This window comes from Papaver somniferum, chromosome 7 (genome assembly GCF_003573695.1).
Source record: "Papaver somniferum cultivar HN1 chromosome 7, ASM357369v1, whole genome shotgun sequence".
NCBI lineage: Eukaryota > Viridiplantae > Streptophyta > Magnoliopsida > Ranunculales > Papaveraceae > Papaver > Papaver somniferum.
In genome coordinates, this window is record NC_039364.1 from 239713218 (window position 1) to 239731096 (window position 17879).

The 17879-nt window shown below is 39.1% G+C and overlaps 1 protein-coding gene across 1 annotated transcript; it reads right to left on the minus strand.

Moving 5' to 3' along the window:
• Window positions 1–15581: 15581 nt before the first annotated feature.
• Window positions 15582–16923, minus strand: LOC113296239 (wall-associated receptor kinase 5-like; the record flags this gene model as incomplete). Its single annotated transcript, XM_026544557.1, has 2 exons — window positions 15582–16732; window positions 16848–16923. Coding segments are annotated over 2 exons (1227 nt in total), but the record flags the coding sequence as incomplete, so codon positions are not given.
• Window positions 16924–17879: the final 956 nt, after the last annotated feature.

The window sequence follows — 17879 nt, forward strand, 5'->3', positions numbered from 1 at the left end:
GGAATTAGGGTTTATGAAGAGGTGCACAAGCATCACTCTTCATCTTGATCGAATCCAAGCTTGGGCACGATTTTGGCAAGGCCGATCATGCATGCGTGTAGACGGCATGTCGGTGTACATGGCTATACCTCATTGTCCCGTGAAAGTGTGATCTAAGCCACTCGATTTGTCCGGTGAAGATGAGTGGTTAAGATCAATTTGCGACAGAAGTCCGATGCCGCAAAGGCCGCGCGTCATGCCAACTTCGGTCGCGCGTTTTGAGGCGACCAAGCCTGGTCAGTCTTGTCCGATTAGTCGGGTGTGCAGACGACAGGCTGGTGTACATGCCTATACCTTACTATCCCATAGAAACGTGATCTAAGCCACTCAATTTGTCCGGAAAAGTTGAGTGGTCGAGATTAGTTTTCAATTGGGAGGTGTGACCACACCTAGTTTGGGCGTGCGAATCGAGACGACTGGTCATGGTATGCCTTGGCCGATCGAGTGTGGAGATAGGTGGGCCCATAATAATCGTGTTGATACTCAGTGGACCTGCTTAATCGACTCCTAGACCCTTCGTTTGATCAGGTGAAAATGGACACTCGTGATCGAAAACCCTAATTAGGGTTTTGCCAGCCGTGCGGCATGCCTTGTTTGGGCGCACGAATTGGGACGACCATCCATGTTTGGTCCTGACCGATCGGTCATGTATGTAGGCGTTCCCATGGTGTTTGTGTTGACATGCTCTGGGCCCTTTGAATCTACATATACGCCCTCCATCTATTCCTGCGAAGATGGATGGTTAAGACTGATTTGCGACACATGTAATGTGGTGCAAACCCTAATTTAGGGTTTCTCGTCCACGCTGCTTTGGCTGGACGAATTGGAAAGGCATGCTACCTTTTTGGGGAGGCCGACCATGTGGGTCCGCATTGGTCCTGTGTTGAACATTCCAATACCTGCTTGAGGGTTATGGATTCGATCTAAGCCATCCAATCATGTTGGTGAAGTTGGATGGTCGTGATCGTTTCTGAGACTGATACGGACAGTTCAGATGCTCGATAGGGCTAGTATAACACTCCAAGAGTTATAGCCAGTACAGGTATTTCTTACATGCCTCCTTATTTAATGCTTGGAGATTCGTGTTGCTCTGCTGAGAGCAACACTCAGTCGTCATGCCGCACCAATAATGATAAGAGTGAAGCAGGAAATACAAGGCTGGTCATGCATTAATTGATAATGCTATAATTTTTCAATGGAGAAGTATTCTCTATTTTAACAGTGGCTTTATCCTTTGCAGGATGTCAGCGCATAATTTTGGCTTTTACAATTTTTTCCCTGAACTAAAATCCACCGTCAACAATGGGAAAGGGGAACCGATCCTAGTAAGAGGTGCAGTACATCACAAAGGGGAACCGATCCTTGTATGGGGTGCAGCAAGGTTTATAGTAGAAAGGGGAACCGATCCTATGGACATGTGCAACACATTTTTAAGCAAATGGGAACCGATCCTATGAACATGTGAAACACATATAAGTTAGATACCACATATATGTGGGAAACCGATCCTAGTACCTAGTCAACCGAATCTTCGAAAGCTAGTGTGACTATGCACAATACTCACATGGAAGGTAGAACCGAAACTTGTTTTGGTAGAACCGTTAAACTCATGATTGTGGTTGAATGTTTGTTTGATCAATCGCATAGTTCTTGAAAGTCAGATGAACCAATTCTAAACTTGTTTGGAAGTGTGGCAAATCGGTTTCAAGGTTGTAAGTGTGAAAGAGAACTTACAAAGTAAGGATGTCGACATACTTTGAACACGTGCTATGAATATCTATTTCTTTAATTTTTCAAAGTTATGCCTTAATAGATAAGGGAAGAGAATCCCAGGATCGAAACATAAGTAAGTCAAGAATCTTTTAATTAAGGTTATTAATTTCATTTTGTAGGGAAATATAAGAATTAGTAATGTGCGTTTACTAATTAGATTTTCCGAGAGATTTCAATCATTATTTTTGGACAGAGCATTTCCAGGAATTATGGAAACCGAATTTGTGCTTTAATGAATATCTTGAGAATATTTTCGGTTTTGGAAATTCCTTGGTGTCCAAACTTCCTTGTCTATAAATACTTGAAGTTTTCCTTTCTAGCAAACTAATCCTTCGTAACAACATACTTCCTATTTTGTTGTTGTTACTGGTGTATCCACTTATTCGGAGAGGAGAGTAACCTAATTAGGCGAAATCTCTTACGACCTCTCAGTTTAAATCCTTCTTTGGGATTGAGAAGCTCTAGCATGTACCGTTGTTGGGAAACTAGATAATTGCGGTTTATCTTTTGTTTTCGATTAATTTGATTGACTAACGGTGGTTGAAATATGATTGCACCTAGTTTTTTTATGCTTGGGAATCTTCTCTTCTGATATAAGATTCACTAAAACTAGTTCAGAGTTTCGACAGGGATCTTTAGACTGTTGTTAGTTCTAAAGACGATCTTGTGATAATCCATTTTTAACAGACTCCGTTCTGTGCGTGATTGATCACAAGACATTCAAGTGATTGTGTGCAGGTTTTTATTGAAGATTTAAGAAGATTTTAAGACAAAGAAGATATTGAAGATCTGACTTGGGTTTATAATCTTTGGTGTGCACAATACTTGTTTCGGTAAAAGAGGATCCAATTAATAATCGGTTTATCCTTGTGGTAGATTGGATTGATTAATTGAGTAGATCGGCATCAACACAACTCTTTGGATTAAGAGTGTTGTTGGCTTAATCTTAAACGATTACTTCGGTAATTGAATACAAGATAGATCTAAGGACCCGACGAAGGAGTTTATGTTAAGATAAACGGAAGATCCTTTGTCCGACTCATATCAATTGGTTGAAGAGAGTTGATACGAAACAGATTGTTGTTCCTTTACTGTTTGGAATACGAATCAAATGAATTGTTCCAAGTACGTGACTTATTTATAAGTTGGAGGCGTGGGAATACAGACGGAACTAGGTGAACTATAGGTTTAGTTTCTTGGTCTCAACTATGCGAAGTTAGGTATAATTTTGTGTAGCGGCTTAATCCTGAGAGTATTCAATTCTGGACAAGGTCCCGGGGTTTTTCTGCATTTGCGGTTTCCTCGTTAACAAAATATTTCTGTGTCATTTACTTTATATTTCTGCATTATAATTGTTTTATTATAACTAAAGTAAATTACACAAACGTTAATTCCTATTTACTTGATAAGTGAATCCTATTGTGTTTGGTTAAGTCCGAAACTTTTTTATCAAGTAACATACTTCGTTGTTGTATTGTCTCGATCTCGTATCCATAGTCGATCACACGAAGTGTGAACCGATTAGTTGTATTGTCTCGACTCAGTCCATAGACAATCACTTTCGGAGAAAGGACTTATAGGTAGGAAAAGTTTTAGCTTGAGGTATATTTGGGTACCCCCGCCTTTTCAATTGGTATCAGAGAAGGCAAACACGAAAAGATCTAACAATTTGTGTTTGTTGCGATCCAACCTATAAGAATTGAATCTAATGTATGATTCAGTTAACGTTATGCAAGAGTATGAATACTCAAAAGTTGAAGATGTTACTACTTCGTTGACTCATGATCCAGGAGTTACGAAAACATCTATGTTTATCTCTGATAAAAGAGAAGATGCTGATAAAGAGTTGGTAAAACTCCTAAAGATTACACAATCTCTGTCTTTTATAGTACTCATTTTAAAGACATAGTCGAATCTTCTTAAACAGGATATCAGAGAAAAAGACATTCAACTGAATTGTCTAGCCAAAGAGAAAACGGATCTCGCTGTCAAACTAGAGGCTCTTGGTAAATCTCTTACAGATAAAGAGACATGTCCTATGATTCTGACTAATGATGTTGTTGTGATTTCTTCTGATGAGGAAACTAAAAGTCCCTGCTCGACTTTTACAGATTTTGATAAAACCGATTTAATCACATCTGAAACAGATCAAGATGATGGTAGTTTGTCTAACTACATCAAGTTAGAAGAGGATGAGAAACCAGCTTCTAGATCTACTGATGATCAAACGAAATCTTGTCCAAAGGAAACTTTGAACCGATTCCGTGGTGATTGTAAGGAATACAATGTTCAGTCACTTGACAGGAAACTTATACTTCTTCAACATACGATGGTAAAATTTTTGAAGGAAGTTTCTTGTCTTAAAAAACTGAAAGATCATTCCTCAGTAGAAAGACAGATTATACCACATCCCGATAAGATCAACTCAAAGGAGTCAGAGGAAAGAGTTGATAATCGCTTCTGGAAAAAGGTTCCTCCTCACCCATATCGAAACAGTTCTAGTTTTGATGAGGAACGACTTCAGAAGGAAGGGAAAGAGCGAATCTCTGCCAAGAGGAACAATCAGGAATTTCCGATAGTTGTTTCAGATGATCACACTAATGTGAAAAATAAGGAAGTCCTTAGAATGAGAAAATCTTATGAAAATCTCATTCAAAGAATTAAGAGAGATTTATCTTATCTCTGAGAATTCTCACATTAGTACATTTTCTCCACATGATCATATCTCTAGAAAAGATCATCTTCTTGGGAGAAAATATTTTGGGCAGAAATTCTCTAAAGGAAACATGAACTATGTTTCTGATATTCACTATAAGCTATAAAAAGCTTACTCCGTTGCAACTTAGTTGTATCAAATGTTGTGCATTCTCATCCTTTCGTGCTCATAATCTTGGATGGGAAAGGCACAATAAAACAGGAGCACATGTGTTTGCGTAGTTGTTTATCAGAAAATTCTGTGACACTATGTGGATAGATGCGAATCCATGGTTGTCTGAAAAATTATTCATGTTTAACATGATCTTCCAAAAAGAGATTTTGTTTAGAATTTTAGAATTTTAATAAACCTTCCAACCTGAGAAATTCGGACTAAGGAAACGAAATATATTCGTTTATATTTTCCGTATTTTTCAGAGGTCTTTTGGTCCGAAAAGTTATCTCTTTTAAAAAATAAACTTTCTCTTGTCTGTATTCAGAAACCCTGATCAATCCTTTATATTTATTTATTCATAACCGAGCATGCCTCCAATAACTCGCAGTGTCTCAAAGGCTAATAAGGAGGAAGCTCAAAAGGTTAAGGATTGTCAAGGAATCAATACAGAGAGGAAGAAGAAAGGCGTATCAAATATCATGTCTGATTATGACTTTGATAGTTCAGTTGGATCACAAGATGAATCATGTATGTTGTCTTACAACATACAAGATCCAACCAAAACCAAGTGGATCCGTTCTGATAGTATGATTGACTATATCCGAGATTTTGAGGAACTAAGAACCAATCTCATTATAACAGTTCGAAATCAAGATTGACTCAAAGATAAGATTGAGGAAACAAAAGCTGATATAGCTGATATGAAGATTTAAGTTGAAAGACTTGAGAAACAACAAGTGGTTTTGGACAGGTCTCTTGAGACATGCTTTAAGAGTTTGAACACTGAAGAGACCTCACTGAACAACAAGAGCACCACTAGAGATTAAGTTATATGCTGTAATACTTAATCTAGAATAATATACATCAATTTTTGATTTCTTTCATTGATTGTATTGGTCTATAATGTGTGTCGTAACCAAAACAAATTAATCAAGATATTTTCCACTAATTAAATAATAATATAGCGGTAGTAAGGATCGTTCCCACAGAGAGCTGTGTAATTGATATGTTATTTGATTCATCAAAATAATAAAAGACAAGGGGGATTGTTTGATCTAAGTAAAATAAAAAGAATAACAAATAAAAGAAAGATGATCAAGGAATCCTTCGCCGTTACCAAGCGATAACTGGATTAGTATACTTATTTATCTTCGTTAGAACCATTCATCACCAACCATGGAATAGAAGCTACCTCAGTGCTATCCCCAAAACTCCTTATACCACGGATACGAAAGATCTCCAATATCAGATTTTATTCAACCGAACCACCAAGTAGTAGCTCACTCAAGGTTTAATCCGATCGAACGCTTAGGCTTTGTGAATTAGGTTGATACCAGTAGTTAAACTCTTAGCTCAAGGTCCACTTGATGGTGTTATCTTCACTCGCAATTTCTCCACAGAATCCCTCTGCAAGGTCTCGCGATTTCTACTTGTGTATGAATTATTCGACGATTACTTATCTCTTAACTCAATACTAGCAATAGAACAATCAATAGACTAATCTAGTATGCATCCCAAATCAATCTAAGAATCACTCATAAATATTAGATGTAGTGAAAACAAACAATAAGATGATTAAAACTCATAACAAACTTGTATAATAATAAATCTTCACGCTAGAACATTGAATTCATCTTTAATCAATAAAGTTTAGCCTCTCATGTTTACACCGTTTCCCGATTTCCCCCTAAAGGGCTAAACCCGAGAATTTTAATGAAGAACAAAAGTGTCTTACGAGATGTAGAGATGTGTTAAAGAAGTGTCTCTTAAATAGTCTCCAAGTTGTAGCTGCGCCCGTGCCTAATCTCGTGCAAAATAGGTTCCCAAAAGTCGACAAAATACCAAAATAAGTCACGTCCAAGATCTGACAGTGCACAAGAATTTCTGAAAATAGCTCAAGTGGTCGTGCTCAACTGGGAAAAGCCCAACCCATATATATTCTTGGTTTATCAGTTTCATGGAACTGACAGCCTTAATTATTCTTCTCTTCTGCGACTCAGACTTTCAAGCCGTAAGTTCTCCTGTGTAACTTTTCAGTTTTCTTCTTTTACTTTGCGGCTAGGACATTCTGGCCGTATATCCTCCTGTATCTTTCACTCTTACTCCGTAACTCACGACCACTTTTCCATCACCTTTTATATCGCTGGCAGAAACCCAAACCAAATAACGATCATCAACAGCTTGAGCTCGATCTTTAAACTCCATCTTTTCTAATCACTGCCAATGGCCATTATCAGTTCTTTCATCAAACTCGAGCCTCTTGTTATATTCGTTATTACCAGTTCTTCTCAGCAACTCAGCTTCCATCATCATGTTCGTGCTCGCCTCAACCTGTTGAATATGGCAACGTCAGTTTCCCACTGCCAAGCTTCCTTCATCGTCGAGAATCAACGGCAGCAGCAGCTAAACTCGTTTCTCCCGATCTCTGATAACAGCAACCCTCTCTACTAAACAGTCCGTAACTTCATCTTCCTTGTGAACTCAAACTCGATCTCAACTCTATATTCCCAGTTCAAGCATCAACCTCTTTCCCTGAGTATCACAGTAAACGTCCGCCATTCCATATTCTTTCCCGAGCTATTCTCCATCTCGTCATTACAGTGTCATTATCGTTACTGCCATAGTTCATTCTTCCCTGATTCCATACCATACAACTTCAAGACTCCAATCCACTCGAGCCGTGTCTCCTTTATTCGACTAAACCAACAGCGACAACATGCCATGAGTCCCGTTACCAGTATCAGCAGCAAACTTAATTCTTGGCAAGAACCAAATCTTCCTTATCTTTCCATTATTCCTCCCTGCCATCAGTGACCGATCAGCCACCATTATCTTCTATCACGCAACTCCATCAACGATGGCACAACTGAGATTTCTCGGTTTGCATTTGGAGAAAACGATGCTCTGGGACGAAGGTGACAACCCCAAATAAGATAGCCGTCTTCCTTTAATACTCGTGCTTTCAACTGTCAGTCTTACGGGACTGACAGTTCAACTTTCTGGATACCCTAAGCGGCTGCCCTGAGTAAATTAGGAAGGTGACTTTAACAATTTTGTAGCTTCTCTACTTTGCAACATCTTATGCTTGCTTCAAATTCCTCTAGATTCTTCATACGTCGTCGGATTGTCTCCATTCTTTCGCCGTTGGCTTCGTCTTTTCTTCCTCTTCGAGATGATATCAAGGACTCCTAGATTTGAACGGCTTCCACTTGGTCTTTGGCCTTTCTCCGTTTATATCTAACTTCTTTTATTGCACAATTTAAGTGCAAATTCACTTCTTTTGGATGATTCACCTAGCAAAACATAAATAAACAAAAACAAGAGTCATATACGATAATTCTCAAGAATATATAGCAATTACTAGCATGGATTCGACACTAAATATATGCAAAATATGCACTTAACAAATTTCCCCACACTTGGCTTTTGCTAGTCCTCGAGCAAACTATCTAAACTAAAATACAACAACTCCATGTCGTTGAGGATACGGTTGCACTTAGCATGTGCAACAGGCTTTTAAACCCCTAGGTGTACCTAGTGTACGAGTTATAGTTTCGTGAGGGCTTACGAGAGATATACCCACAAAAACTACTCCGACTTCAAAGCGTTCCAGTTTCCCTCGTGAGGGCTTGCGAATTATTGTATATTACTCTTGCTATATATCCCCGGCAGCGACGCCAAAATTTGATGTGTGTCGTAACCACAACAAATTAATCAAGATATTTCCCACTAATTAAATAATAATATAGCGGTAGTAAAGATTGTTCCCACAGAGAGCTGTGTAATTGATATGTTATTTGATTCATCAAAATAATAAAAGACAAGGGGGATTGTTTGATCTAAGTAAAATAAAAAGAATAACAAATAAAAGAAAGATGATCAAGGAATCCTTCGCCGTTACCAAGCGATAACTGGATTAGTATACTTATTTATCTTCGTTAGAACCATTCATCACCAACCATGGAATAGCAGCTAGCTCAGTGCTATCCCCTAAACTCCTTATACCACGGATACGGAAGCTCTCCAATATCAGATTTTATCCATCCGAACCACCAAGTAGTAGCTCACTCAAGGTGTAATCCGATCGAACGCTTAGGCTTTGTTAATTAGGTTGATCCCAGTAGTTAAAATCTTAGCTCAAGGTCCACTTGCTGGTGTTATCTTCACTCGCAATTTCTCCACAGAATCCCTCTGCAAGGTCTCGCGATTTATACTTGTGTATGAATAATTCGACGATTACTTATCTCCTAACTCAGTAGTAGCAATAGAACAATCAATAGACTAATCTAGTATGCATCCCAAATCAATCTAAGAATCACTCATAAATATTAGATGTAGTGAAAACAAACGATAAGATGATTAAAACTCATAACAAACTTGTATAATAATAAAGCTTCACGCTAGAACATTGAATTCATCCTTAATCAATAAAGTTTAGCCTCTCACATTTACATCGTTTCCCGGTTTCCCCCTAAAGGGGTAAACCCTAGAATTTTAATGAAGAACAAAAGTGTCTTATGACATGTAGAGATGTGTTAAAGAAGTGTCTCTTAAATAGTCTCCAAGTTGTATTTGTTGAAAAAGCGGGGGTCTAACAACACCACCCAATATTTCGCTTAGCAATCTGTATGGACTAATTCCGAAATACTTTGCTAGAAAATCAACTAGACAGTCAGACTCAATCTAGATAAAAGTATCTCAAGGAGTTAATATCTCTCTCTTGATTTGATTTTTACTCAAGCTAAAAATAATAGCGAGTCTTTATCAAATACAAGGAATACTTGGACGGTACCAAAAACCAATGTCCAAGGATCAATCAATATCAATCAACAACCAAAGGTTGGATTTCCAATTGATGATCACGAATGCACAACCTGTATTATGTAAATTATATAAAATATAATTCAGAAAAGAAATAACACAGACACCAGAAATTTTGTTAACGAGGAAACCGCAAATGCAGAAAAACCCCGGGAACTAGTCCAGATTGAATACACACTGTATTAAGCCGCTACAGACACTAGCCTACTTCAAACTAACTTCGGACTGGACTATAGTTGAACCCCAATCAGTCTCCTACCGATCCAAGGTACAGTTGTACTCCTACGCCTCTGATCCCAACAGGATACTGCGCACTTGATTCCCTTAGATTATCTCACCCACAACCAAGAGTTGTTGTAACCCAAAATCACATACTTGATAATAAACAGATTTGTCTCACACAGAAAAGTCTATAAGAGGATAAATCTGTCTCCCACAGATAAACCCTAGGTTTTGTTCCGTCTTTAGATCTAAAATCAAGGTAACATGAACCAATTGATAATCTGGTTTTATATTCGCGAAGAACAGCCTAGATTAATCAATCACCTCTCTACAATCCTTCCTGACTACACAAGCGGATTGTCGAGGAATCACAAACAGTGAGAAGAAGATTTTCGTGACTTCTTTATCTTGCCTATCGGAGAACTCTCACGATCTCAAGCCAATCAATCGATTGTACTCGTATGGTAGAAGATGCAAGATCGGATCATACAACTACGATAAAGTAGTATCGGTCTGGATTCACAATCCCAATGAAGTCTTTAAGTCGTTAACCTGATTTTAGAGAAGAAAATCAAAGGTTAATGGAGATCGACTCTAGCGGGCGCACTAGTAGCACACAGACGTGTGGGGATTAGTTTTGCACAATGCTAGATGTCTCCTTTATATAGCCTTCAAATCAGGGTTTTGCCTTAGTTACAAAGCAATCCTTATTCACCGTTAGATGAAAACCTGATTTAGATTCAAGCTAATATTTCTCAACCGTTAGATCGAAAACTTAGCTTGTCACACACACTTGGGTAGACGTTTACTGGGTTCGTGAAAACCATGCCCAAACGCGTACGTGTATGTTGGTTCAACATAGTAACCCAAAAGGTTAACCATATGAGCATTTCATATTAACCTTGTTCTTCTTCGCCATAACTAGTTCAATTGACTCAAATGAACTAGTTAAAGAGTTGTTCAATTTCTATGAGATCTTATATAACTACACAAGACACAATTGAAACAAAGATGATTCGATTCGATTGAATCGGCTCATGAACATTATAGCCACGGTTTGCATAAAGCATTCCTTAGTCATTTAATGTTTCATGTTCAGAGCACATCTTTAGATCATAACCTCTTAAGTTCACAAACAAGTTCGCGGACTTAAGTTAATCGGTTGAGTTTTCCAAACTCAACAGAAATTCTCGGGATGAGAACTTCCGCCAGTTCGCTGACTGGGTTCGCGGACTTAGCACACAAACGATAAGCGTTGATGGTGGTTTTTAGTTCAGGGCTAAAACCGTGAAACCCTAAATTTATGTGTCTTTATTCTGCAAAGAAATAGAGTCATTTAAAGTTGATGAGCGCTCGCATCATTCACTAAAGCATGGCCTGCTGAGTATCTACCCTATTCTGTGTTCCCACAACTCTCAGTACTGATATGATATGACAATTAATGTTCACTCTCAGCTGAGTAGCATGAATTTCCCGAAGTGTCAAAATTAAGATGCATAAAGGTACTCAATCAAAGGCGCGCAAGTTGCGCCAGCGAGACCAAAGTTGCGCTGCTCACCAAGATAAAAAAAATTAGTGATTTTGTATCAATGTGCATAATTCACCAAAAATTGATTAATTTTGTGTAAACTCACAAGATGCAATTTTTTAACCTAATTTTGTCAATTTACAAAAATTAGGTTTTTTCCCTAAAACGGAGCCTGCACGATATCTCGATACCTATTGGTTGAGATTAAACCTAGGCAAGCTAGTAACCAGACCATCATGAAGCTAGTACGAATAGAATGCTACCAAAAGTCAAAAAATAAGAAAAAGGGAAACTGCGACAATTAAAGGAAGCAGCAAAACGGGCCGGTCGGTTTTCCTTAGCTGGCGCCTTCCATCACCGACCGGCCCTGCCTCATGTTGTTTCCCGTCAGCCCCTCTTTCCAATCGACCAATCATATCGCTTCTATCCTACCTGCTGCTACTCCAAGTTGTTAGTCAAAGTAGGCTAGTCGCGCTATCTCTTATATAAGAAAAATAATCTAAATCGTCCAAGTCAGACGCGGAAGGATAACGACCACACGACTTGGAGGGTCGATTCGTCGAGCTTGGCTACCTCCTGGCGTAACCAAACAAGTTCCATTGTACTTACCGACGAGCCCACTTTTAATTAAGCCAATCATAACTCTCCTAGCTCGTAGGCAGCGTTCAAAATTGCTAGACAAAGTAGGATAGTCGAGCAGCTTCAAAGAGGGTTTTAATAGGTTAAGACCGCCCATGACAGTCTTAAATTGATCACAGCCGTCCAACGTAGCCGGCCGAATTGGCTGGCTTAGATTCAATCTTGAGTGACCAATGAGGTGTCATTATGCTCACCGATGACCCATCTTTGGCCATGTCCAATCACGTCGCTACTAGCCTGCAGGTTCTTCTCCGAATCATAGGTCACGCTACTTATAAAAGTCTTAAATAAATTCAACGATAACCAACAACTGCCGCAAATCATCTCAACCGCTCAAGTTGACCGGATGATTTGACCGGCCTAGATTTAATTTGAGATAACCAATGAGAAGACATGATGACTACCGGTCATCCATCTCCTATGAGGGCCGGTCACCTCGTCCGTAACCTACACGAACAACTCCTGGCAGAAACCCAAAGATGGCCGGTCACATCCCTTTTAAGACCGTGAAATCCGTGACCGACTCAAACAGGGTCTATACAACGATGTTTCATCTGCATCATTATTTTGAGTTGCTTGCTTAAAAGAAATGTTTTACCTGCATCGATTACAAACGATGTTTTATAAATATCTATTTTACAAATAATTTAATTATTTAACCTAAAAGCATCTTATGCTATTTTTTGAGCGCTGACACACGACAAGTCTCATTCATACGACTTGACACATATGACTACCTGCTTCCTAGCTTGCGCGTGATTGGTCGAAATAATTAGGTCTTGCAAACAAGACCCACTTAGAAACTACCATGAAGGACTCGTTTCATTCTTCATGTAACTTAATCCATATTTTCTACAAAAATACTCGAGACATCAAACATGTCACAACTGGGGGATGTTCATTAGGGTTACATCGTGTGACGTGCAACATGCCCATTGAGAGAAAGTGTCTGGAATAGAGGATAGTTGACAGGTAGAGGTGTAGTGGGATTACAAACCGTCCAGTCTTCCCATAACCATAAGACACGGTTTTTCACCATTTACCCATGATCTCCACTACTTCACAACTCCCACTTCCAACGAGATTAGTGTGTTCGACTATGACTTGCATAAATAGATTTTTCAATCTATTTCAACCAACAACATCGGTTATCAACACAAGTATTCAGAAACCACCTGGAATCTACACTTTGCAAGTCGATTCTACATTCTGATTCAAGTCGTAAAAGCTATACTTTACAGAGTTCATCATTCTGATCTCAACACTTCTGCTTCCCTCCCTAAGATCAACCCTTCTCCTTCATTTTGTGACCGAAGCAAGACTGGAACGACCATTTGTTGGTTTAGACCAGAATTGTATAGATTGATCTCTCGAATCCAAAGTACTCTTGTGCAGTACATTTGTTTAGGGTTTAGATTTGTTCCTCATCAACACACCCAATTTACCATTTTCAGCAGAATCAGGCTTTACCCACTGCAAAGGGATATCCCTTACTATTGTGCTTGGCCTTAGTAGATCCTAATAATGCATCCATGTCCACCACGTCAATGAACGGGTTGGGTATCCACCTGGGTTTCCACAGGCTAAATTGCGGGTGGATTGGGTCGTTTGGGCGGGTTTGAGTTTATATGCTCACTCCTTGAGTGAACTACTAGTAGCCCTTGTTTCCAGGAATTCGAGCTCTCATGTCAAGCTGAAACAAGAAAAAAAATAACCTGTTTTGAGGCATACCATAAATTTTTGAGGCATACTCAATTTGAGCCGAACTTTGTGTCTTTTGCCTAGGTTCGGCTGATAACTTTAGCCAAACGTATGCCTCGAAACATTTTGGTATGCCTCAAAACAGATTTCGAAAAAAAGATTCAACATTCATTTGTAGAATTGGGTGATACCCGCAATTTGTAGAACAAAGGCCCTGCTGGTCTCCTGCCAAAATTCGCAGGCTCCCTGAATTTGTAGCTGCTCGATAAGCCCAACGTTCACTGCAAAAATTTGCAGCCCATTTGCAGAAACACACAAGAACAAGCAAATTTCTCTGCGAAAACATTTTCAGTGATTCTGCAGCATATAAACACACAGCAAAGCAATCACCGCAACCTAACTAACCACTCGACGTACTTGTGCTTAGTTGGTGAAAGCAAAGAGAAAATCTTCAGAAGAATATGGGAGTGGGTCAAAAGGCTTACAGTTACATGCAATATAAAGCAAGGGGCAACAGAACGAGATAGGACAGACAGGGGTATACGATGAGGTAATTAGGAGACGGTGAATGACAGAGAGGAAAAATGAAAACGACCAGTTGATTAGAAACATCATTTGATTATGCAAGCGACATTACATATTGCAATCTGCAAATATAGTGTGTATTGTAATCTGACTAAAATTTCGAATTTGATACGACTAACTTTACATTTGATTGTACGTGCTCATTGTTCTTTTCATTTCTTACACTTTGAACAATTTTCATGTACATTATTATACCTACACGTTTATAAAGTATATAGTTCTAAGCATCCAACAGAACAGTACGTTGCCCTTTGTCGTGCAATGATATCCGGCATACTTGCTATGCATCTTTGTGGCATCTTGTTCGAGCATCATATAGAGTCCAGAATAAACCAACCATCCCAGCAGCATCATCATCATCGTATATTCAAACATAAACGCACATTGGCATTCTAAAGCGTTACGTCTGACGGCATTCTGAATATGAAAAAAATGAAACTAAGAAAAGAAGAGATTCATCGACTGTCATTTTCTTTTCGCGCTCTTCTTCTTTTTCATAGTCCGATGCTTTTCGAAACACCTAAGTAAAATCTCTTGAAATTCTTCTTCTTCACAAGGTATTCTCAATCCCCCTTCTTGCTCGTACCCGAATTCCTCCGCAACACTCTCCATTAAAACACTAAAATCCGGAAACGACAAATAAATTGCCGGAATAACATATCTTTGCATTTCATCTCCCACGTAAACCGCCAAATAACCTTTCGGAATTTCTCTTAGATTCCTACTCTTACCCACCACCATCGATTCTCTTGAGAGCAATTTTTCTTTTGAATAATCATTCTCATATTCTAACGAGTTCTTACATTTCCCTCCCAAATATTGATTCTTTGGATTCAAATGAAGAACTCTAAACAACTTGTATATTTCTTTCGTGGGCGGCCCTCGCCTCACGATCTTCCAAATTTCCGTAGTCATGCTTTGAGAATTTTCCAATCAATGGAAAAATATTATGGAAATTGAGAAGAAAAGAAGAAAGAATTTCTGATTATTTTTTGTCTAAGGAGTTGGTTAGAGAATTTGTCTCCCTAGCTAGATGGATTTTTTGTTCATCTGGTGGAAAATTATGTCTCCAACAGCTGAGTAATTACTGCATGGATATGTTAAAATCTGATTCATTCATTCTATTTTTGGCGGGAATTTCCTAACTTAAGGGGATATTAAATAAAAATGTTCCAAAAATAGACAAGTGGTTTTTCACCTGAAACCACTCTTGATTTTTGAAAATGTGAGGTCATTTGAGAGCAAAACAGCTTTATTATCGGCCAATCAATCGGCTTAACGTAGCCGTTGCTTAAGAAAATGTGGATTACACTAACTCGTTATATGAACAGCATATATATTTGTCATAAAACCAGTCACATGGACGACAAGGTATATATATTCATCTTGACCATGATACTTCATTCAAACCATATTGTTCAGACCGGTTGCTGGTACAGTGTAGAGGTCTTCCGGATCAAACAGTGCGCTCGCTCTCGTTTGATGGCGATCTGTCGGAGACCATGCTTGTTTATGCATCTCTCTTATACATTCCAAATCTGTTGTTACCTGTCGCATCGATGGCCTTTCTTCACCTTTCAGCTTAAGACATCTCTTTGCAAGCTCAGCAACTGCACGGACTTGTTTTGGCGTCCCCTGGTTCAATACACAATCGTCAAGAAGTTGGGATAGATTATTTTCTTCCATTGACGAACCGAAATAGGCAGCCAGATTTCCTTGTTCTCCGGAACCATCTGAAAAGATGGGCTTCTTTGATGTCAAGAGTTCTACAAGAACTACTCCAAAGCTATAAACATCGCTCTTCTCCGTCAGCTGGCTTGTGTTGAAGTATTCAGGATCGAGATATCCTAAAGTTCCTTGAACTAATGTGGACAATGCTGATTTGTCCAGAGGTATCAACCTTGACGCTCCGAAGTCGGATACTTTTGCGGTGTTATTTTCGTCTAAAAGTATGTTGGCAGACTTAACATCTCTATGAATGATGGGTATAGAGGCTGCCGAGTGTAAATAAGCAAGTGCACCTGCAGTTTCGAACGCTATCCTTAAACGGCTATCCCAAGAAACATAAGGCGCCATCCGTTTGACAGAATGGATTTGTTGGAAGAGTGTGCCGTTGGGGATGTATTCGTAAACAAGCATGGGAACCTCAGCCTCTAAACAACAACCCAAGAGCTTAACAACGTTTCTGTGGTTAATCTGAGTTAAAATAAAAAGCTCATTTATAAATTGCACAACTTGACTCTGATCAACTATTTTTGACTTCTTAATGGCGACTACACGATCATCAGATAAGGTTCCCTTGTACACGGTTCCATATCCTCCTTGTCCGAGGATCAGCCTCTCATCATAATTGTTGGTTGCTAGCCTTAGCTCTTCCTCCGTAAAGATCTTTGGAGTTTCTACCCCACCTTCATTTGACAGTATCTTTTGATTTAATAGCAAACCACCATTTTGCTGAAAGAATTTCTCTTTAAGTTTGACTAACTTTCTTTTTCTTACGGTCAAGTATATCCAGCAACTTGCAACGATTACAAACAAAAGTCCGAAACCAGTACCTACATCAATAATAAGAGTTTAAGTAGTAGCATTTGAGATGTGTGCGTAACATATAAAGAGGACCGAAGAGTAAATAATGAAATAAAGCAAGAAGCTATGAAAAGTATCAAGTACCACGAGTAACTTCTATTATAAAGAAAGATTGTTCTCCTTTCCTAGTGCAACCTCTCCCGTCTTTCCTCCCGTCACCATAACTACCCGCCGGACAAGTACAATGGAGGCTTCCGTTAGTATTGGTGCAAGTTCCCTCACATGGATTGTTGTTCTGATCCTCACACTCGTTCACGTCTGTTAAGTCGCACTCATAAGTCATAAGTATAAAGACATGATACTGAATACTTGTTAACTCCTAGTACTCAAAATTGCAGACTAAGGAGAGGCACATACCTTGGCATCCAGGACTAAGATAAGGGTTCCCCTTGTAACCTTGAAAGCAAGTGCACCGATACCCAAGATTGTTGTCTAAGTTGTTACACCGACTGTTTCCATGGCATGCAAAAGTTTCTGGATCTTTTTTTGCTTCTTCACAGGTTTTGTTCCCTATACCCCAATCGAGAACGACAGGGAAATCAATGACTTTTGATATGTCCAAAAGATCGGTTGCAGAGAATTTGAACTGCTCATGATCAGCCACAAATGCATAACTGCAAGGATCAAAATAAGACGCAAAGGTGGTATTTGTAACGTTGTCAGCCCTCTTCACATCTGTCTGAACATATTTTAGCCCCGCAGAAATGGTACTCATGCAACACCCGTTGCCGTTGCAAGATCCTTCATGCACTTCTTCCCTACTATCACATGATGTCATACACTGGGTACGGTAGATCTTCATATGCTGATCATACCCACCGTTGTACCCTATTGAGTTACACCCGATTAAAAAAAACTTGTTCGTTGTGTTTGAGAACGTAAATGGAGTCTCAAATAAACTAGTGAAACTTCTCGATTGATTTAGCACTAAATCCCCTACCATATTGTAACATATTTTAGCTTCCCAGCTCAAGATGCGAATTTCAGATTCTGATATACTCTGAACTTCAAAGTTTGTGGTGCCAATAAAGGGCTTTGGTGGGTCATAAGAAGTATTGCAGTTAACGTTATAGCTATATGGTCCAAACCAAACTCCTTGAATGGAACACCCTCCTG